Source organism: Staurois parvus, unplaced genomic scaffold (genome assembly GCF_062004578.1).
Source record: "Staurois parvus isolate SC_StPar_1 unplaced genomic scaffold, SC_StPar_1.0 ptg000090l, whole genome shotgun sequence".
Classification (NCBI taxonomy): Eukaryota; Metazoa; Chordata; class Amphibia; order Anura; family Ranidae; genus Staurois; species Staurois parvus.
In genome coordinates this window covers 16,410,121-16,433,758 of record NW_028317886.1, presented here as the reverse complement: position 1 = coordinate 16,433,758, position 23,638 = coordinate 16,410,121, and the positions used below count along the sequence as shown (strand labels likewise).

Genomic DNA, 23,638 nt, shown 5'->3' with positions numbered 1-23,638 from the left:
TGACTACTGAGGACACCCGTCAGTGGTAGGGGTATTCGCCAGGGGCTCCCACGGGAGAGAGCCAGGTATGAGGAGGTCTGGAGACCCCGTAGAGAGGGACGGATGGATGGATGGCTGAGTAGGAGCAGGGTCATACAAGCCGGGTCGGTAGCTATGGGGACGGTGCGGTACAGAGCAGCGGGCAGAGAATAGTCGGGTCACACGCCAGGTCAGCAACAGCAGGTCAGATCCAATAGGGGGCATACAGGAGAGAGGTCAGGCAAGCAAGGGTCAAAACAGGAGAAAACAGCAAGGTCAGGGCACAATCCGGGTCAGCAACTTACTTCAGACAGGTTCACAGGTTCACAGGATACAAAAGACCAAAAGGCACTGAATGACAGCTCAGGGCCGTTTAAATATCCCGCCCTGCGCTGTCATTGGTGCCAGGCGCGCGCCCGCGGTCACTACTGCGCATGCGCGAACCTGATTGCCGCGGTCGGCCAAGTCCCGGCGCTCGCGTACAGGGAGGTGTACTGCGCCTGCGCCGGGACCAGCGGCGCGACGATCCCCGACACCCGCTCTAGGAAGATTCCTGGTGGTTCCAAACTTCTTCCATTTATGGATGATGGAGGCCACTGTGCTCATTGGGACCTTCAATGCTGTAGAAAGGTTTCTGTACCCTGCCCCTGATCTGTGCCTTGATACAATCCTGTCTCAGAGGTCTAAGGACAATTCCTTGGACTTCATGGTATGGTTTGTGCTCTGACATGCACTGTTAACTGTGGGACCTTATATAGACAGGTTTATGCCTTTCCTAATCATGTCCAATTAACTGAATTTCCCACAGGGGAACTCCAATCAAGTTGTGGAAACATCTCAAGGATGATCAGTGGGAACAGGATGCACCAGAGCTTAATGTAGAGTGTCATGGTAAAGGCTGTGAATACTTATGTACGTGTTTTTTTATTTTTATTAAATTGCAAAAATTTCAAAACGAACTTCTTCACGTTGTCGTTATGGGGTACTGTTTGTAGAATGTTGAGGGGAAAAAAATGTATTTAATCCATTTTGGAATAAGGCTGTAACATAACAATATGTGGCAAAAGTTAAGCGTTGTGAATAATTTCTGGATGCACTGTAAGCTGCAAAGGCTGAACAGGGGTATTCACATGCCACAAAAAATTGTTCTCCATTGCATTCTGTGAGCTGTACCTCCGCCGAATATGACCCATACAAGTGAATGAGGTCGCACCACAACTGTGAGACAAATGCTATTCCTATTGAAAAAGGCAATTTGGCTGTCTAAAAAAAACACAGGCATTCAGAATATGGCAGAATCACTAGCTAAATGCCCGTCAGCCATGCTTGACTTTGAGTCGTAAAGTCAGCATTCTGAAATTAAAACTCATAATTCTGAGTTTAAAATTTAGAATCTTGAGGTTAGAAATCAGAATTGTGAGTTTCAAAGTGAGAATTCTAAGCTTACAGTATATGTCAGAATTCTGGGTTTCAAAGTCAAAGTTCTGAAGTTACAAGTTATAGAAAGAGTATTATAGAAGGCAGAGCCCAGTACAGCTTTCTTTAGAGACTGTCAATGAAGTTGGTTAACATGACAAACAGAGATAGGCCTCTTTCACACGAGGCGGACCCGTCAGCGGATCGCTTGCTCAGCAGACAGATCCCCGCTAAGCAAACAGATGACAGGTCCGTGTCCGCTCCACTTATGCAGAGTACACAGCGCGCTGTCCTCTTTAGGAGGTCGGATGGAAACGGACTGCCTGTCCGTTTACATCTGACTGCCATCCAATCCGATGAAGGGGAAAGGATCCCCGTCTGTCTCTTTTTGGCAGATCTGATTCAATGTCCATGTGGTTGTTTCACAGAGCACAATACGAAATGTCATGGTGTTGTCAGGCATATTGTACCTGGTTTTTGTGACATTGGTTCAGTAAAGGCTTCTTTCTGGCAACTCAACCATGCAGCTCATTTTTCTTCAAGTATCATTGTATTGTGCTCCTTGAAACAACCAAAGCAGCCTGTATTTCTCCTGTGATTACCTATGGGGTTTTCTTTGTATCCTGAACAATTCTTCTGGCAATTGTGGCTGCAAACTTTCTTTGTATATATGACCTTGGCTTGGTATCAAGAGATCCCTGAATTTTCCACTTGTTAATAAGTAATTAAATAGTACTGACTAACATATCCAAGGCTTTGGATATCTTTTTTATATCCTTTTCCATCTTTATAAAGTTCCATTATCTTGTTACACAGGTCTTTTGACAGTTTTTTTCTATTCCCCATGGTTCAGCATCTAGCCTTTTCAGTTCATCGACATGAGAGCTAACAAACTCTGACTATTTTTACACAGACACTAATTGCAATTTAAAAAGCTACAGATTTGGGAAATTAACCTTTAATTGCCATTTTAACCCATGTGTGACACCTTGTGTTTCTGTACCAAGGCCAAACATTCCAGGGTATGTAAACTTTTGATCATGGCCATTTGGGTGATTTCTGTTATCATTATGATTTTAAAAAAAGCCAAACAACTATGTGATAATAAATGGCTTCATATGATCCCTATCCTTAAATAAAATATAGTTTTTTGGCATGATCAGTCATATTATCAATATAAATGCCAAAATTTCACGACTTCTGCCCGGATATGCAAACTTTTGAGTACAACTGTATATATTGTGAATGAGAACAAATAAACTAATAATGTCCTTACACCAAGTGTCAGTAAATGTTAAATGATTTAGAAGTGGGCAGAATATAGCTGTGTGCAAGAATGGGCAGATATTTTTTTCAGTTCCATATAGATCAGCATGAAGTATATATACATGACTAATTGTAAAATTACTCTAGGGAAGCAGAAAAAGAACAAGCATGAACCAAAAGAAAGATATGCTAAAAAGCAACTATCAGGCTATGGATCCTACTGCAAATCAGTTAACTCTCTGTGATAAAGGTAATGAAGCAGTAGAAGTACTCAGTCTATTACTGTACCAGCCCAGCTTATCACTGGTTTGCCATTTTCACTTGTGATGAAGTAGACTGGAGGCAAGAGGCAGATATGGTTCAAACAGAAACATTGAGACTCACTGTTTCACATTGTTTTTGGCAGATGTATTGTAACTTTCCAAAATAGATTAGGATTACTTTACTCCATGGAAGGGTGGCTGATAGGGTGGCTGATAGAAATCTCTCTATAGAGGTATGGAAAGACAAAACTGTTCTGAAATGACATTGTGCTGCTTCCCTGCATTTTTTTGAGCTTTGTCAAAGCCTAAAGTGGAACTTTGCCCATAACAACTTAAAAGATAAAAAATAATGTTCTTTAGCAAGGAACATACATTATGCATTTATAATTAGGCTACCAAAATTAGTGTGTGTTGTAAATTGCTTCCATCATTGTTCCGGTTTCTTCTTGCCGGAGGCAGCCATTTTGCTGAACCCAGAGCCCTGAGCAGCAGTAAATCTTTAGGCTGTCAGCAGATTGGCCTCTACAAATTAGGCACAGTGCCCTAAAATAGGGAGCAACTGATCATGTTTAGAGCCAGGTATTACTGGATTTTAAACTGTATAGGCACTTATTTTTAATGTATTTTATACTGTAGCTATACCTGCACAAGGGGCCAGCATGAAGAGATCTATCAGGACTTAATTTTCTAACTAAAATTCCATTTTAAAATACTGCTTGTGTGAATAATTTTATTGTAAGAAAACATGTATGCACACAAATGTTTACTAAAGGGACATCTTTGCGTCAATGAAAACACCCGTTGCAACAAGTTAATGAGAATCACACGCACAAGGAATTTCTTCCAAGTTATCCGTGATATTCCTAGCCTTCCGATTGACTGGCCTAGCTATTCTTCTACCATCAGCAAAGCTTAAAAATGCTTATTTATTTTTCCATGTATTTTCATTAATGTTGGAAAAAAACAACGTTCAGTCATTCCTATTGCCATATATCATCTTGTTTAAGAACAGGTCCAGGAAGAAAGGATGTTGGAGGTATAGTGTAGTAAATGATACTTACCCCCTTTTCCCCTTTCCAGAGATTTCCATCTACAAAGCAGTTCCCTGTCAGCTGTGCTCCCCCGTCTACTGCCCTGAGCAGGCAGATAATTACACGTCAACTCTACAAATGTCTATGGGGATTTCAATGATAGCCAGGTCATCACAAAGCAGCACACAGGGGAGCACAGGTGCCATGAACTGCACTTTGAAGGTCTCTAGATTGGCAGCAGAGAGACAAGTATAATTTATTTCACCAAAATGCCAACACACAAACAATGCAAAGATCTTATTCCTTGACCTGTACTAAAATTAATATTTTTAAAGAACAATATTTAAGTTTCAAATAATAAAAATAATGCTAAGATTTGTATGGTACTTCTAGACAGCATCGGTAACTACCAATTTTTGGTTTTTGTACATTGCTTTAGCATTGCATAGAAAAAGTATTTTTAAATATGGATTGGGTGTATGTGTGCATCATGGTCCTAGCCGTTACATGTAAAGGTACTAAGACATGCCAGCTAAATAGCAAGGTGCCCCTTTAAATTAAAACTGAAAATATATTCTGCTATGGTACTCAATGAATGCCCTGTTCTGCAGTTTGCACTCCACTAGACTTCCTTTCATTTTTCTATTTTAATTTATAAACCATAGCTGTACTTACACAATTTGCTACATTAGGAACACACAAGTGATTTCTCACTTTGTGCAAGTCCCATCCATTTTGCCATTTGATTATTTGTGCAAAAACAAAAACAAGAATGTGATATTGGACTATCTGAGGCAGGATGTTGTCTGCTTTATATGCAGAATTACTAATTAATGTACAGACCGCAAAATAAAAGTGATATCGTTTCATGTTGCCAAAGACACAAAATGTCTTGTCATCTCTCTCTTTTACACATCCTTCCCATTATAGTTATTTTACTGCAATTACCTAGAAATGTCTTGAACAGTTAGACTTGGGAAAATTAAAACGCTTGTCCAGTCTTCTTTAAAAAAAAAAAAAAGTCAACAGCTACAAAAACCGCAGCTGCTGACTTTTAAAAAACAGACACTCACTTGTCCTAGGGTCTAGAGGTGTTCTCAGAACAGCTGGGGCCACCGGCCATCCTGTGTCCTTGGCAATGGCATCTTGAGTGTGGGCACCCGGCTGTGACAGTTTGCAGCTTCATAGCCGGGTGCCCACTGTGCATGTGCAAGCAGAGCTGCGCATTGTGAATGGTCCTGGGTGCCCACTGCGCATGGGCGAGCGGTGCCCACTGTGCATGGACGAGCAGAGCTGCGCATTGTGAATGGTCCTGGGTGCCCGCTGCGCATGGGCGAGCGGAGCTGCGCATTGTGAATGGTCCTGGGTGCCCGCTGCGCATGGGCGAGCGGAGCTGCGCATTGTGAATGGTCCTGGGTGCCCACTGCTCATGGGCGAGCGGAGCTGCGCATTGTGAATGGTCCTGGGTGCCCACTGCGCATGGGCGAGCGGAGCTGCGCATTGTGAATGGTCCTAGGTGCCCACTGCGCATGGGTGAGCAGAGCTGCGCATTGTGAATGGTCCTGGGTGCCCACTGCGCATGGGCGAGCGGAGCTGTGCATTGTGAATGGTCCTAGGTGCCCACTGCACATGGGTGAGCAGAGCTGCGCATTGTGAATGGTCTTGGGTGTCCGCTGCGCATGGGTGAGCGGAGCTGCGCTTTGTGTATGATCCCACAGCCCTCTGGGACTTTTCATGTGTCCCAGAGGACTGCAGGGGTGGGGGGGAGAATTTTCTCTTGCGATCGCTTAGACGGTCGCAGCGGATGTGGGAGCCGGTACCTGTCAAAATCAGGTAGCCATTCCCCAAAGGTGCCAATCCTTAACGGGGAGCAGAGGACAAGGCCTTAAAGCAGAACTTCCTCTTTTGGGTGGAGCTCCACTTTAAAAGTAAAGGTAGCCACAGTTTGAAAAATCTGTAACTTTGTTCTGACCTAGGTACCAAATCTACTGATATTTTCTTATCTCATGACTTGTTTTAGTGTTTTGTTAATTAACTGTAATTATTAAAGTAATTTTATTTTTATTTATAATTTAATCTGTTAAAAATTAAATGTCTTTGGTGGGAAAAGAAATAACATGTAGATATGTTTAATATGTAATGAAGCTTTGTTTGACAAAGAGAAACTGAACCATCGTATTTGATTAAAATGTTTTTTTTTATCCACTGTTGTCTAATAAATAAAGATTATATAGAAAGAATTAAATATAATGTGGCAAGGATGGGTGAGTTAAAGCAGTATTAAGCCCAAAAGCTAACATTTATTATTTTGCAGCTTGCCAATTCTTATATGTGATGGCTCTATTCATATTATTTTTTCAGGCTCTCTTTCTTTTATTTTCATCTAGTGGTCCAACCAGCAAGTCTCCTGCTTTTCAAAAACACAAGCTCTCCAACAGAATGTATCAGATTACATGGATAAGACAAACTATTTAACACTCTCAGGGGTGTTCAAAATGATCAGCATTTATTTAATAATAGAAAACCTTTATCCCAAAAGGAAAAAAATTGTTTGCTGTAACTGATTATAGAGTATGAACTGGAGCTTCAATTTGTTAGTGTATTTAGATTTGCTAGCACATTTAACACTTCTCTCCCCCTGACTGACAATGCTGCTGTCTGCTGTGCCTCTTGTGCTCATTCATCCAAAGTGGTGTCTCACTAATACAGGAATTGTGTTACTGGTCGGATCCCCAGGTAAAAACAGAGGTGAAAAAAAAGTCCAAAAAAGAAAACTAATGCAGCTGCCACATCCAATGACTGGCAAGCTGCAATGTAATACAATTGTGTTTGGGTTTATTAATGTAATATAATTATTTTGGGGTTTATTACCGCTTTAAGCTTCTAGTCTACTCAGGTGGGTTCAGGCTAGGATCCTAGTTTTTTCCCAGTGGAAACGTAATACCTTACTGATTCAGTCCCTATAAAGTCAAGAACCCTATCATGTAAACTATAAATAAAAGTGTAGGCAAAAAGGACAAAAGCTCAGAGAAGAGACACTGCTAAAGAGTGATTGGCTGTGGGCCATCTATGTGATATCTGACAGCCATTCTGAGCTTTCAGATATGCATTCACATCTACTGGGATCCTAATGTGCCATAACCTTCAATAATACAGTATTGCCAAAAATATTGGGACACCTCTCCAAATCATTGTATTCAGGTGTTCCAATCACCTCCATGGCCACAGGTGTATAAAATCAAGCACCTAGGCATGCAGATTTCTTCTACAAACATTTGTGAAAGAATGGGCCGCTCTCAGGAGATCAGTGAATTCAAGCATGGTACCATGATAGAGACATAGCCATCTAGTGGTAGCCAATTGTAAATGCATCTTACCTTGTGCTAAACTTATTTTCCTCTTCTAGTGTGGACAAGCGATTGTCTGTAATTAAATTTAAAAAAAAAAGTGAACACCCGTATACAGAGCATTAGAAATATGCAAAGCATGCTCTGTGCATAAAGATTGCTCATATTCAAATTTTTTGAATGAAACAAACTAAAATGTATGATGAGCTAATAAGAGTTGCATCTAATTTTTCATTGTTTGATACATTAAAAAGGTGGGACCAGTCCAGAGGAGCAAGCAGCAAAACTTTGACATCCTGCTTCTGCTTTCCCGCTATACATACTCAGTCATTTTCTACAGTTTTTCAGACTTTTTGTTAGGCACTAGTAGTTTTGCTGAACATTCTAATCACAAAGGTCTCTGCAGTACTATGAAAGCTCATACTGGCATTTCAGAGAACATTTCTATACTCATACTTAGCAGAAATGCTTTAAAATGCAAATTTGAGATGGGAGGGGGGTGGAAGGAACTGTATGAAGTCAAGATAAGTCAGATATGTTATATTCATACAAAACCCTTTACCAAACCTCTCCCAATGCCCTGCCCATCAGATTTTGGAACAAAAATGCAGACCTCTGGTGCAGATTAATTTAACATGTCACTTTCCTACAGCAGAATTGTATCCCATGGTGCTCCAATGTCCTCTGATTTTGCTGCACATACACCACATCAAATCATTTACCAGATCAGTCATAACGAACAACGGCCACCTCTGTGTCTTGCTTGGCACATTTCCAGAATGGCCATTCTTTTCCATGTACAGTGCTTTCAGACTACACTAAAAGTTATACACACCACCCAACTTTAAACAGGTAGCAAAAAGTTGGATTTGCCTGAGTTCAGTGCATGAACCTCTTGTATGATGCGTAGGGTGGAAGGGGAATATAGTACTTTGTATAAAAGTGCGCCTACTGTTTAGGAGGATGGATCATAGTAGAATTAACTGGCAAACATGAACTAAATGCCTGATGGTTAAAAGGTGGTTGACAAATGATGGAAGGTAACTGGGGTCAGTTAATAAGGTCTCTGTAAAGCACCATGCAAGTCCCTATTCATAAATGTGAAGTGACTAGTTGTGAGACAGCGTTATCTAGGGATACATGGCCAACTGTCAGTGAGAGCTGCTATAAGTTGTCTCTATTAGCTGTGTGTTATTACTGGACTTATTTACCAGCTGCTTTGTGTTGTGTGTTTTCACTGTTGCCCTTCTGAGAAAGATACACATATGTGTAAGAGAACCAGTGAGTAGTCCCCGCCAAACTCTGAGGTGGGCATACTCACAAGCTCTCCAACAAACTTTGCCAGAGAGCCAGTGAGTACACTCATCTCAAACTCTGTTGGAGAGCCAGTGAGTACACCCATCACAGTGGATAAGTGGTTAGTACTTCTGCCTGGCAGCACTTAGGTCATCAATTTAAATCCCAACCATGACACCACCTGTCTGGAGTTTGCATGTTCTCCCTGTGCCTGTGTGGGTTTCCCCGGGTACTCCGGTTTCCTCCCACACTCCAAAGACATGCTGGTAGGTTAATTGTCTCCCATCCAAATTGGCCCTAGGATGTGTATGTATGAATGTGAGGTAGGGACCTTAGATTGTAAGCTCCTGGAGGGCAGGGGCTGTGAATGTACATTATATATGCAAAACCCTGCATAAATTGACAGTGCTATATAAGTACCTGTTCTAATAATCTCTGTTGGAGAGCCAGGGAGCACATCCACCTCAAACCCCTTGTAGAGCCTGTAAGTATACCCCCTCTAACTCTGTTGGAGATGCAAGTAGTACACCCAGCACAAACGCTATTGGAAAACAAATGGGTACCAACACCTCAAACTCTGTTGGACAGCCAGTGAGTACACTCACCCCAAACTCTGTTGGAGAGCCAGTAAGTACACCCACCTTCTACTCTATTGGAGAGCCAGTGAGTATACCCCCCCCTTACCAAACTCTGTTGGACATTCAGTGAGTACACTAACCTCATACTCTGTTGGAGAGCCACTGAGTACACCCACCACAGACTCTGTTGGAGAGCCATAGGGGGGATTTAATAAAACTGGAGCATGAAAAATCCAGTGCAGCTCTGCATAGAAACCAATCAACTTCCAGGTTTTATTGTCAAACCTTAATTGAACAAGCGGAAGTTAGCAGCTGATTGGCTACCATGCACAGTTGCACCAGATTCTGAGTGCTCCGGTTTTTGTAAACCCCCTCCCCCCTAAGTGACAGGAGTAGCCTCAAAGAACTTATTGTTTCACATTTACTAAAAATTCGGCATTTTGCCAAACCATAATGGATATTTAGAGGAAGGGAGGACATTATTATGATTATCTGTACTTCTTTTAACTAAATTAGTATTTATTAATTTTTTATATAATAAATGTTTGGGAGTTTATGAACAATCTGAAACTTCATGAAGCAGTTGATAAGCTGAAGGGGTGGGAACTCCTGGTCTATTTGATAGAATTTCATGTAGAAATTTTCATATAAAAAGAAATACTTAGCTATAGTTTGCATGCAGTGTAGCACAAATGTGATAAACTGTGTCATAGTTCTGTGCAGATGGCACAGATGCACCTGTAGAGTTTATACAGATAGTGAGGCATTTGTTGGTGGCAGATGACAGATGTACTTTAATTACCCCTGACATGATAGTAAAGTGTATGAACATTCATTTACTAAATAGATGTATTGGAAATATGTTTTGTTTTATTTTTTTTCTGAGAGATTAAGGTTACGAATCACCAGGAGCTACTAAGTGCTAAAGTTCTATGAGCAATAACTTGTCATAAAGCAAACTATCTGCAGCACACCATGCTATCCTATTATCTGACAAAGCAGAATTACAGGCCTCTGGAGAGATAAACAGTATAAAAGCACATTCTTATGAGCCAAACATGAAAAAAATGTATCCATAGGAATCAATTCAGAGAGTGAGAAAAATAAAGCACTCTGAGAGCACATGGAAAGTAGTTGAAATGTAAGACATACTATTTTTCTTTATGTTGCTCATCCATTTGTCAAGATCTTCCATCTCGATTTCCATTACTGATGGGGTATCTTCTTCAAAGATAGGGCTGGGACATGAAAATAAATAGAAAATGTGTTGATTCTGAATAATTCATAGAAATCCACACAGGTCTTGAAATAATTTAGTTTTATTTCTTATCAAATGTAGATGCTCATACAAGGAACTACGTGAGGAGAAGTTTTAGTTATATATGTGAAGATATATAAATATACTACTTTTTGGCGGTTTCATGAATCTAAAAAATCCATGTGGTATTGTAATGACATATAAAGTGACATGTAAAGGGATGTAGCTATTACTTAGTGCATATCACATGAGCACCACACAGGCTATGGATCATAATTCTGACTTATTTTTCACTCACAAAGAAAGGATTTGGGGAGTTGGACAGACAGTTCCAGCTTGGATCATTACTATTACATCTATGTTTTGTGTCCCAATTTTAGTTAGTCAGATTGTTTCTACTTATTAAAATACAGTATAAATGAATGCAAGTACAAAAATGAATTATATATTGTGGCTTGCCAATCCTTATAGGTGGTATCTGCATTAGGTTTCTTTCTTAGGCAAACAAAATTTTCAGCAAGTAGAGAAAATGCCTTTTGATCTTGCCTATATTCCAATGTGTGTGGAACTTCCTGTGCAATGAACTGTTATTTCAAACAATGTTATCAACTTTCCCACTTACAGTGTATTTTGTGATCTACAAAAAGCCTCCCCTGTATGTAGTACAGATGAGGGGAGGAGGAGATGTTCTGAAGTCCTAACACTTCTGTCCTAGTCCAAGAAAACTGCTCCATCATAGATAAAATACATTGATTGAGTGTTATCACCCTAGAATAGGAAGCAGGCTACCAGACATCCCTTTGCTGCTCCATAGGTGACTTTTACAAAAGACTATGCTATGCAAATACCTGCATGTTACAGTAAAGTGTGCTCTGTTTCTACACCACTCATCGTTGTCTGTACCAACCAGGGATGGTTGCGGCACCCGAGTGGACTACAAACGCCTGGCCACACATCCGTGGCTGAGGCCTGTGCTCTGTTGATAATGTTTACAGGTGGAGGAAGGGCAGGAAACCTGGTCCCCCAAAGATTAGGAGGAAGAGAGAGATTGGGGGAACTCTACTGAGGACTATGAGTCTTTGACAGGGCCATCAGAGAGCTCACATACCACAGACATTGCTGGATCTTCACCCAGAGCTGAGTTTGCTTCAGTGGCCTCTCAGCCCAGGCCTGAATTTGTCACACCCTGGCCCAGGACTAAGAAGAAGAATGTCACCAAGGAATCCTCAGAAGGGTCCAAAGCTTTATTTAGTGGTCACATAATATATATATAGTGGCAACGAGTCACGTAGGGCCCCTTCATCAGGCAATTAACAAAGTGCAGTGCAAACCAAGACACATTTAACAGACAATCAACCAATCAGTGAAGACAATCAAGGCCCAGCCCAGCCCCCTGGCATCATAATGACATCATAAGCCCACCAGTTTAACAAGTTTAAAATAACCGTCAAACACAAAAATGGCAAAAACCAACACACTAACAAAATAGCGATCAGAACCACTGTTTGGGCAAAATTTAAATGTAGAAAACCAGGATCACTTAAAGTAAAGTAAAATTTACAGTGGTATTAATAATTAAAGATTTGCCATTGTCACGATTGCGGTGTCAGACCCCAGACCTTCTCACCAAACTCGTCACCGAAGGACTAGCCGATCTAGAACCGCGATGTGATGTGCGTAACAATGCCACACCCAGCTGCACCCTGCACAACGATTTTCCAGCTAATGGACCACAGATCAATGTACCGGCAGCCTGAGCGACTGTTACTGGGTCAGGTTAATTAGGCAATTAACCCTTCACACTGCCACCACCTCCTTTTTGTACAGAGAAAGAGGAAACATGGCAATATCAGCTATAACACTATAATGATTGAGATAATCGTCTGTATAAAACAGTCCGCAGGCCGGTTATACAGAGGTTTAAACAAACACAGTAGCATTCTCTTTAGAGGCAGGAATTCGTAAATTGCAATAAAGCGCTATAGAAACAGTTCAACACTTTCAGAAGGAAAGATTTATTACTAAAAGGTCAAACGGGTGCAACAAAAATATTTACAGAAAAAGACGTACCTAAGATATATATATACATATACAAAGAACCACAGCACAGCAAAGAGATATCAGAGAGAGGTGAAAGGGTTAAATTACTTGCCAAAGTCCTGGGTTAGCAGATCCAAGTTTCAGAGCAGAAGGGTGCTTTGATCTCCCTATGTTACGATGGTCAATGGGAGAATTCTTCAACGTTCACTCTTAGGCCTGACAGCCTGTTTTGTAGTCCCCAGCAGGGGGTGGCTCTGATGTCATGGACCAATCTCCGCTTAGGGTGTGGAGTTATGGGTGGATGCCTCAACAAGAGCAAAAATCTCCTGTAACTCATATTTTGGCCTATAACTTTCCATCTGCACCAGTGACATCCCACCCGCGGGTAGATTATTATGCAGACAAGTCTGAGGATTGGTTAGATATGAATTATGGAAGTGTACACTGAAGGGTTTGCGAGATCTATTTTTCTGCTTTCCTGTGTGTCCGAGACAAGGTGAGTGACCCATCAAACTGTTCGCCTGCTCATCGTCCATCTGACGATATGTCCGGTTTTTATGTAAGTCTCTCATATTCCAAGATATGAGACATAGGGGAAACATGGATTTTGAGACGTGTTATCTGATTCTGTCACCTATGCTGAGTAGGTTTTATTAGGTTGGAATCTCTCTCAACTCCTGAGAAAGCTTGCCTTATTTCTTCCGAGGTGTGAAATGTCACAGATTCTCAGACAGCTAGACCCAGGCTCCCTGGCGGGTGGCCTTTATAGCTCCTATGACCCTCCTGTGACATTTTTTAACACACACATACACTGTCACTGTGACTCTCAGAGTGAGGAGGGAGGGGGGAAGGAGAGTGAAGGGAGAAAATGGAGATTTTTAACAAAATGGCGGACTGCGTACGTCTCTGTTGCGCACGCGTACGACAGCCATAGGTGAAAAAAAGCAGGCCTTACGATCCCAGAGAGTTGTGTGTACCTGTTGCTAGGCATTGTGGAGGTGGGCAGTCTGGTCTCCAATGCTGTGCGTGTCTGCGTGCCTGTGCAGTGAAAGCAACTCACACTGGCAGTCCGCCCAATGTTATTGTAGCAACGCTGAATGCCAAGGTGGCCATTGGACATGTATACAGGGAGGTTGCAGAGACCCCTGGTGTAGGAAGTGAGTATGTGTAATGGAAGGGGAACAAGATGAAGACACGTAACAGCAGAGAGAAAGAAGGAAAGTCAAAGGTCAAGATGGAAAAAAGAAAAAATGGCCAGAATTAAAGTGGAGTTCCACCCAAAAGTTGAAGCACCACTTTTCTGCCTCCCCCCCACCCCCTCTACTTCCACATTTGGCATCTTTTTGGAGGGTGGGGGCAGCAGATACCTGGTTTTTCCCACTTCAGTTCGCTGCGGTCCCGCAGCCCTCTGGGACATTTCCAAGGTCCCAGAAGACTTCAGCCGATTCACAAAGCTCAGCGCACTTCGCACATGCACAGTAGGAAACTGGCGGTCAAACTGCAAGGCTTCACTGCCAGTTTCCCTTAGTCATGATGGCGGCGCCTCCACCCGACAGCCAACTGAAGAATGAGCTTGGGGTGAGGACACTGCTGGATGCATGGACAGGTAAGTGCCATACTCATGGGCAGACTGACAACTCATGGGGCCCCCGGGCAATAGGGGATCATGAGGCCTCTGTGTCCTTGTCCAAACTCAAAAAAGCCTATGAAAAAGGTACCAGGGGCATCTCTTGGGGCCCCCTACTGACCCCGGGCAGTGCACGAGTTTCCAAATGGTCAGTCCGCCCCTGGCCATACTATTAAAAGTCAGCAGCCACAGTATTTGTTAACTTTGTTTGGGGGAGGTGTCAGGGGCCCGAACTCTGCTTTAATAAAGAGGAAGACTAGAAAGTATCAGAAACAGAATGGGTAGTGCTATCTACATAAGGGGCCACCAGACCTGCAGTGAATGGTGACATGACCTCAAGCCCTTGAGAAGCTCCTGAAGACACACGGTCATGCAAAATGGTGTTGAGCAGTGCTATAGGAGCCTGAGGTTGTGCCACCATCCCCTGCAAGTCTCTCGGCCCCTTACGTAAGTTTGCAAAGTGGCATGTGTTAATGAGTTTTTAATGGTGGATATTTTTATTGTTCATACTGTGGGTCCTAAATCAAATTACTACTCTATGAGCAATTATTATGGTGGATGACTCTGTGTGGATGCAAGCAATGGCACTGATCCTTGGCAGAGTGCATTAACCTCAGTCCATCAACTGGGGAGACTAAAGCCATGTAGGAACCATACTAAAAAACACTCATTGCTGTCCTAATGTTAGACAACATACTTTTTACATAAATACTTTAGACAACAAACTGCGGATAGTTTGTAATTTTACTGTACGATGGAGGTTTGACATGGATGGTGCTTCTCTAATCGCTTGGTGAAAGCTGGAAGTTAATAATATTGGACTTTCTATGTTTTTATCACTTTACACATTTTGTGAACTATTCACATAAGAGGTTGGGACACTGACGTGTAATTAACGATCATCAATCATCAGTCATTTGTGGACACTCAATTATACTATTGCATGTAATTATATCATCACATTTACATATATTAGTTGTATACTGTGTAACTACACTTACTGCACGCAGCTGGTCATTTGATGTGGTTAGCACTGACTTTATTTACTATTTCATGCAATATATTTTTGTTTTTGGATTTATATACACTTAGCTGTCTATCCATAAAAAGTAGGCAGAACGAATGTGACAAACATCCACACAGCTTTATCAAAACTTGCCATATTCTCTCTCATATAATTATCTCCTAAGATCTTAAGCACCATCTAGTGGCCATAATATTTTTTTTGTTGATTGAGGCATTTTAAAAATTACCACATTATGGTCACAAATGGTGCTTACAATCATAGGAGATAATTATACTGAATATGGCAAATTTTACTGGAGCTATGCGGTCGTTTGTCACAATTGATCAGCAAACCTTTTTTTTACATAGCCCCGTAGTGTACCTACTGTAAGTGCAATCACTAAAATCTCATTTTAGACTTGACAGGTTAATTTAATTTTAAAAGTTTATGTTTTTTTCAAATCTGAAGCTTTCATTAAAAGAATACATTGTCCTGCCATGTAGAACCTTGCACAGGCGATTCAGAAATATGTAGGCTGCTCTCCTTATGAAAATGGCAGTTGTCTATTATGGCTTCAATCAGTTATGAATCAGTGACCAAGAAGGAATATGCAGATTAAGAATTCTGACTTTACTAGCTTTGTAATGGGTCCTTATCAGTGATGTAGAAAATAGTGAGGCCAGAGACAGCCAGGCAACTAGCATTTCCAGAAGGATGTCAGCAGTAGTAACTTCGGTATTTCTTTCATTGGAAGTATTTTTTAGTCTATGCATCTTCCTGTAATTAAGAAAAGGGTAACAATCTACAGTATACAAACTGATGACAACCAACTACTTAAAGAATACAGTATGTTACGCCAACATTTCAAATACCTGATATGTGTCGGTTGTATCATGTACTTGTGTTAAAAAATATTGTGTCCTCTTTGTATTGCTTCCTTTGTGTGAAATTTCTGGCAATCCTGCCAGTCCCCCTTATTTCCTATTTCAAACTGAGCACACTAGGCATGACAGCACATCCATCCCAGCATGGTCAGTTTTCGAGCTGTGCTGAGAAAACAGCCTGCCTGTCCTCCAATGATCAGACTTGTACTGACATTCACCCCCCACACAGCCATTCACTGGGAAGATTGGTGTACTGCTGGTTCTCCACCCTCACCTCTCAAAGCCTCTTGTGTAGCAGGGAATAGAAATTATGTGATCACTTGTAAATTAAAAAAAGGTATTTGTAATGCTTTTTTTATATGTATACACAAATGTTTTTCCTTTCATTTCTATTTTAACCAATTGCCCTCCAGAGGATTTACCCCCCTTCCTGACCAGGCCATTTTTTGTGATACGGCGCTACGTTACTTTAACTGACAATTGCACGGTCATACAATACTGTACATAAATTACATTTACTTCCTTTTTTCCCCACAAATAGAGCTTTCTTTCAGTGGTATTTGAGCACCTATAATATTTTAATTGTTTGCGCTATAAACAAAAAAATGTTGACAATTTTGAAAAAAACACAATATTTTTTACTTTTTGCTATAAAACATATTCAGGAAAAAAAAATGTAAAAAATTAAATATTTTCATAAATTTAGGCCAAAATGTATTCTGCTCCATATCGTTGCTAAAAAAATCCCAATACGTGTAAATTAATTGGTTTGCGTGAAAGTTATAATGTCTACAAATGGCGGTATAGATAATGGGATTTTTATTTATTTTTTATACTAGTATTGGCGGTGATCAGCGACTTATAGTGGGACTGCCGGACTGCCGTGGGAATTCTGACACTGGGGGGGACTGACTAACTGCAACTGACATGCCCACTGACACTAATACAGTGATCAGTGCTAATAAAAAGCACTGACACTGTACTAATGACACTGGGCAGGAAGTGGGTAACATCTGGGACTATCAAAGGGTCAACTGTGTGCTGTTTTACTGTGTGTGCTGTGTGTATTTTACTAGAGAAACATGCTGCTGTGTATTTCCCTACTGTGCAGAGAGATACACAGCAGTATGTCCTTGCTGACAGGAGAGAGACCTGTGTTGTTTACACCCAGGTCTCTCCCATCAGTTTGGTGGGCAATCTCCGGCTGGGACTCGGTGATTAACATCTGTAGCTGCCAGGGGCGGACTGACAACTCATGGGGCCCCCGGGCAATAGGGGATCAAGGGGCCCCTGTGTACTCGTCCACACCCAAAAAAGCCTATGAAAAAGCCAATGAAAGGTACCAGGGGCATCTCAAGGGGCCCCCTACTGACCCCGGGCCCTCGGACAGTGCCCGAGTGCTTGAATGGTCAGTCTGCCCCTGGTAGCTGCCAATGGTGGCGCGTGTGCCCCCTACCGGGAAATGCAAATCATGTATATATATGTATATATATATATATATATATATATATATATGTATGTAATTTTGTGCAGCCCTGCTGCCCTGTAGCAGTTGTTCTACTATAGGGTGGCGGGCAAGTCGTTAAACTGAATTGGTTGTTTCAAGGTGAGGGTGACTGAACTCTCAAACATGATTGTTCACATTGAGTCGTGTAATCATTTTTTAATGTCACAATTATTTGTCAGAGGATTGTTTTATAGTGTGCTCCATTTGTAAATTTAAAAATGTTACTATGCTGAAGTTAATGCCTTCCTTTGGAGAAACCATAAAGAACTTTTATCCAATGGTCCTCAGCCATACATAGTTGTTCAGGAGATCATTTCAAGCCAAAGTTTATTCTGCTTGTATTTTGCCTTCTCTGGTTTCTCCTTTCCCCCCTGATCAACATGCTATGTTTTTAGCCCCAGTGATGTTTTCACTAGACCTCTGTGCTGCTCTATGCAATGCAAGCAGAATATGACTGTTGGAGGGGCTTGCTGACTTTCTGAAAACATTACAGTACCCTGCCTCAGTACCCTTCTAAAGAGCCTTCAGCCTTGATATAAGCAGTGGGCTGGTTCTTGGGAAGAATTTTGCTGATACCAAAATGCCTTAATGGGTGAATGTCAGTCTGGAGGAGTGGGTGATCTTAGGCAGGCTGTATTTGCATTTTGACTACACTAGGTTATGCCCACATGTGATGCTGAGCCTCCATGACTGAAAGAATTGAAATCTAATGAATGAAAGGTATGGGCCAGGGACAGTAAGGCCTCAATCACAAAATGACATGCATATGCACAATTTGTTGCGCTACACACATAGAATAGCCAATTATTTTCAAAGGGCTGTCCTATATGCAACAAACATGACAAAGCAGCCATTAATTCTAAATGGCACCCCAAACGTGGCCAGGAGACGCATGTGTTACAATGCCACAAAATGCGCAATAAAAACAAAGTGCGAAGCTCTACATCTAAAAAGGTCTTCCATCTTCTTTGGCATATTTGTTGTGCATAGAACAGCCCATTCAAATGAATTGACTGTCCTATGTGTTAAAGATGCACCAAAAGTGCACAAAAACGCATATTCAAGTTATGCTAGGTGTGAATGGGGCCCAAAAGTTATGCAAGCAGTATATGAACAGCATTTTTTTTTTTAAATCTAAGTTGCTGCACATGAAATGCATCTAAAATGCATGATGCAGAAAGTCCCCCCTCCCAGAAAGGACATATAAAATGTATGAAAAGTAAATGTAAAATGCATGAAACACACATGAAATGTCCACTTCAGAATACATAAAAAACCTGGTTGTGTGGAGCAGCCCAGTGATGGTAAAACAACCATTTACAAGGCATACAAGGTACACGCCATAAACAAAGTACAAGAGAAGGGAGAGGCTATGCTGGGCAGGACTGGGACCTGACACAAACCTCTGGGCAATGGAACAATTCCTGTTCTGTCTTGTAGAATATGAAAAGGGTGGAGGACAGAATACATAGGGAGTGCATTTACAGAGAGCCAATCCTTCCAACACACAACACAAATCATATTCACCTTTTAACATCTTCTGTTGGTGGATTATCTGGAGACAGAAAAAAAAATCTTTAGAAAGGATAACATTAAAAAAATCAGAAACAGAATAATGATGGCAGAAAAAAAGACCAAGTGGTCCATCAAGTCTGCCCCAATTTTTGTTTATTTTTTTATTGTAACTTTTTATGTATATATCTCTGTTTGTCCCAAGGTTTCGATCTCCTTAATTCCTTAACCCCTTCATGCCTAAGGGTAAAACAAATCTTAACGCCTAAGCACATTTTTGCAACTTTGACATGTGTTAGTAAAACTGTACATATCATCACAACTACTTTGTGCATGTAGGTGGATTATACCGCGTTTTGTTTTTTCAGGACAAATTGGGCTTTCATTTGGTGGTAAATAGTAATGGGTATCTCCTGATTTTTTTATAACCAAAGTAAAACTGACCCAAAATAGTAAAAAAAATTTTTTTTTAATTGAGCTGTATATTTCTTGCTACTACCGTAACCAACCACCAAAGAACAACCCAAAAAAATTTCTTCTGCTTCTAACGATCGCAGCGATACCACATCTGTGTATTTAGTTGTTGTTTGTACCCACAGTACAGCCCAAAAACAATAGTGTGCATTTTACTTTTTTTTTTAATCCTGCTACTAAGTGACACTGATACTAATTTAAACATTAAAAAGAAAAATCCTGACCCAAAAAAACAAAAAACAAAACTGACCTTGACCTTTGACCCTGACCTTGACCCAAACACTAACCCTGTCACTGACCTAGATTAAACCTTGATCTAAGTATTTGTATGTATTTATATATTTTTAATGCGCTCCCAACAGAAAGACAGGTACGCAAATTAGGGGCCCCCCAGAAGAAAAACCAGTTCTGTGAGGCCACTAATTTGCGTACGCTCAGCGTCAAGGGGTTAAGCTGGCCATACATGGATCAATATTCGGTTGGTTCAGCAAGGACTGGATGAAATTTCAATCCATGTATGAGCAGGCTGATTGTATAGATGTCAACCAGCCTGTTGAGTTTTTCCCGAACATTCCGTGTCGCTGGCTTTAGCCAGCAGTGCTGATCAATGTATTCTAACAGCGGGAAAATCTGTTCTCTGTCAGAATACAATGGCACAACGGGGGTGATTCCCCCATCCACATCAAGTGTCTGGATGGGGAAATCAGGTCTTTTTTTTGTTCAACCAGAAAAAAAAATGATTAATTTATGGCTAGTCTTACAGTTGACTGACTTACTGCCTCTGCTGGAAGTCTACTAAAAACATCAACTACACTTTTGGTAAAATAGTGAATTTTTCCATATTATCCATATTTAAAAGCACAAGCACTATACCTACCTAAAAGGTCTGACAGACAACAAATGACAGCCACTGGCACTCAATTACATCCATATCTGCAGCTTTATCTTGCAATTAGTTCTAGTTCTTGCAATTAGTTCACCATGCAAACTGTCCAACTTAGTTTGGGCTCATTTACACGTACCATCGGGAGTAAAAAGGGGAGGCTATGGGTGATAAAAAATAAGCTGCCGAGCTGTAATTTTACCACTTCCGGCGCCCCTTTAGATCTGGAAACAGATCTTACCCATGCTCAACTGCTCTTTTCCCTGCATAGAGACTGGAAACCGATGCACTTACTAGGGCGTTCAGTTCTCACAGGATATATCCACAATACAAGTAGTCGGCAACTCAGAAAGCTTCTTAATGTATATCTTTATTGGTTACATGTATACAGGATCCACAAAGCTGATGCGTTTCGACTTCACAAAGCCTTCCTCATAGGATAATTTTAGAGTTTCCCAGAGTCGGGCTTTCAGTTATCTAGTAGCTATCCAGTAGTTACCCAGAACATGAAAAAGGATTGAGTATGGAAGGGTTAAACCCTCTGCCAAGTTTTTATTGTGGTCTATGGCCCCCTAGGGAAATTACTCCTCTATTTGTACTGGAGACCATTGGCATGGAGATAAAAAAATAAGCAGAAATCAGAAATAAATCATAAATAAGAGGAAATAGGAGAGGGAAACTCCTCCAATGCGAACAAATGTTCTGGTGGCACCAAAACTATGAAGTGAAATGGAAGGGCCTGCCTAACTGGATAATTTAGGTAGGTCCTCATATTACATTTTGGTATATCTAAAGCTGATTGTATGAGGATTGTATGGTCAAACTGTAGCATGTATGGTGACCCTAAAATGGGAATTCCCCTAACTTTGGGCATAATTCCTATCACTTTCTGTTGTGTCACTTAGACAAGTAGTGAAGTGAAGCTTTCCAGCAGGAGGGCAATTAACTTTTTAAGAGTCTAACCCTTCTCTATTCTGAAAAGAGATGTTTTGGTTATACATACATTTTAATACCAACCAAGGAAAAAAAAGTAATAATGATAATTCTTTGGCATAAAAGGTAACAGACTCAATGTTGACCTCTTGTTTTCAAAAGATCAGGGGTTGGCAACCCCCAGGACATATGCCCTCTCTACTGGCATGTGACTTCACTGGTTTAATTGACAGCTCCCTGGGCTGTCAGTCACAAAGCCTGACCCACCCACCTCCCTGTCATCATGAAAGTGCACCAGAAGCTGAGGACCTTGGCACGCCGCGCTTTAGGGAGGTCACCGGCATGCCAGCCTGCTGGCAGTACTCTGATATTTGTGTGTTAGCCATGAACACAAGTGCAAAGTGGCTGATAAGGCTCGGTTTAGACTGCCGCAACTTGGGATCCGACTTGTGAGACCTCAAGTCGCATGTCATGTGATAGCTGTCCTAATTAGCACTACTGAAGTCGCTCCGATTTTAGAAAAGGTTCCTGTACTACTTCAAGGCGACTTCTATCTGACTTGTGCCCATAGACTTTAATGGAAGTCGCCTCCAAGTCAGATCCTCATCTATATTGATGTGATTTGGATCCGACATTAAAGGAAGATTACCCAGGCAAATAAGTCGCACAGACCATAAGTCGCACAACTTTCAGGTCGCCGTTGAAGGAACTGAGTCTAAAGGGAAAGTGTGGAAAATAGCTATAAGCAGGGGAGCAAAAAAGTTAAAGACCATCTGCTGCCTGCACACCTACAACAGTTCCATGATTATAGTAATGACAATATTTAAATTGTTTTCAGTGGTTATGTATATGCTTTTTGTGCACTCCCATAATAAAAGTATGTCTGATATCAACACACATTGCCCATATAAAATGGCTCAGCTGTGGGAAATGGTGCCATTTAGTCTGAGCAATGCAATCAGAGCTGTAAAATAAACAAATGTAAAATGTTATGTTTGAGTGGAGTCATTTATGTGTGTATGCATACATGTGCATGTACATAGGAGAGTTTATGTGTAAATTAAAACACTATAGGATGAAGAAGAAATTTACGTAAGTATACATGAGGTCTTTAAGGAACATAACTTGTGTTTTTTTACTCAGGATCTTTCTGCCAGCCTCTGCCAGCAGCAAGATTCTGCATATAAATATCAGTAAATGTTTACATCTGCCTAATACTACAGTGCCCATGTGCCTATAAAGAACATGCTGACAGGAGGAGACAGCAGAGTGACAGAGGACTTCTAAAAACTGCTGCATCGTTCTCACTGTCCAATCACAATCCGGGGAAAGGAAACATTTCTACTATTACCTAAATGCCTAGTAACACTGGTGCAATTTGCGAATTGGAATTGGAGGACATTGCCGCAACTCACACTCCCTCTCAACCCGTCCCCTCTCACACAGCTACCCCCTCATCCCCCCTCTCCCTCGACATAACCCGCAGGGACTTCATCACTGCTCAAACTCCCTCCAACCCCGTTCTCCCTCACTCAGCTACCCCGTCATCACCCCTCTCCCACGACCCCACCACTGCTCTGACCTCCACTTCCACCTCACCCCACATTCCTCATATTGAAGCCCCCTCAACACTCCGCACCTTTGACCTTACTACCATCGAGGAAGTCTCCAAGGTCCTCTCTGATGCCCGCCTCACCACCTGCCCCCTCGACCCTATCCCCTCACAACTCCTACAACCTCCTTCCCCCTTCATCCTATGCTCCCTCACCCACATCTTTAATCTCTCCCTCTCCTCCGGCACTTTCCCCTCCACTCTGAAGCATGCACACATCACCCCCATACTTAAAAAGCCCTCCCTGGACCCCAATGACCCGAACAACCTCAGACCCATCTCCCTGCTCCCAATCACATCCAAACTCCTCGAGCGCCTAGTCTACACCCACCTAAGCTCTCACCTCAACGACAACAACCTCCTTGATCCCCTACAGTCCGGCTTCTGTCCCCTACACTCCACCGAAACTGCCTTACTCAAACTCTCCAATGACCTGCTAACCGCCAAAGCTAATGGCCACTATTCAGTGCTCCTACTCCTTGACCTCTCCGCAGCCTTCGACACAGTCGACCACCCCCTCCTCCTCAAAAAACTGCACTCCCTCGACCTCAGAGATTCTGCTCTCTCCTAGCTCTCATCCTACCTGTCACCACGCTCTTTCAGCGTTACCTATAATGCTACTACCTCCCCCTCACTCCCCCTCTCTGTTGGGGTCCCTCAAGGCTCCGTCCTTGGGCCCCTTCTCTT

At 41.8% G+C, this 23,638-nt stretch overlaps 1 protein-coding gene across 1 annotated transcript in view; it reads right to left on the bottom strand.

The window, feature by feature from the left end:
* The window catches only part of TMEM154 (transmembrane protein 154), a 62,391-nt gene that overhangs the window by 11,364 nt on the left and 27,389 nt on the right, over nt 1-23,638 (bottom strand). The window contains exons 3-5 of the mRNA XM_089670452.1: nt 19,065-19,092; nt 10,368-10,453; nt 7,372-7,417 (exon numbers count right to left, since the gene is read on the bottom strand). Of these exons, the coding sequence (XP_089526578.1) occupies nt 7,372-7,417; nt 10,368-10,453; nt 19,065-19,092 (160 nt within the window). The remainder of the gene's footprint in view (nt 1-7,371; nt 7,418-10,367; nt 10,454-19,064; nt 19,093-23,638) is intronic.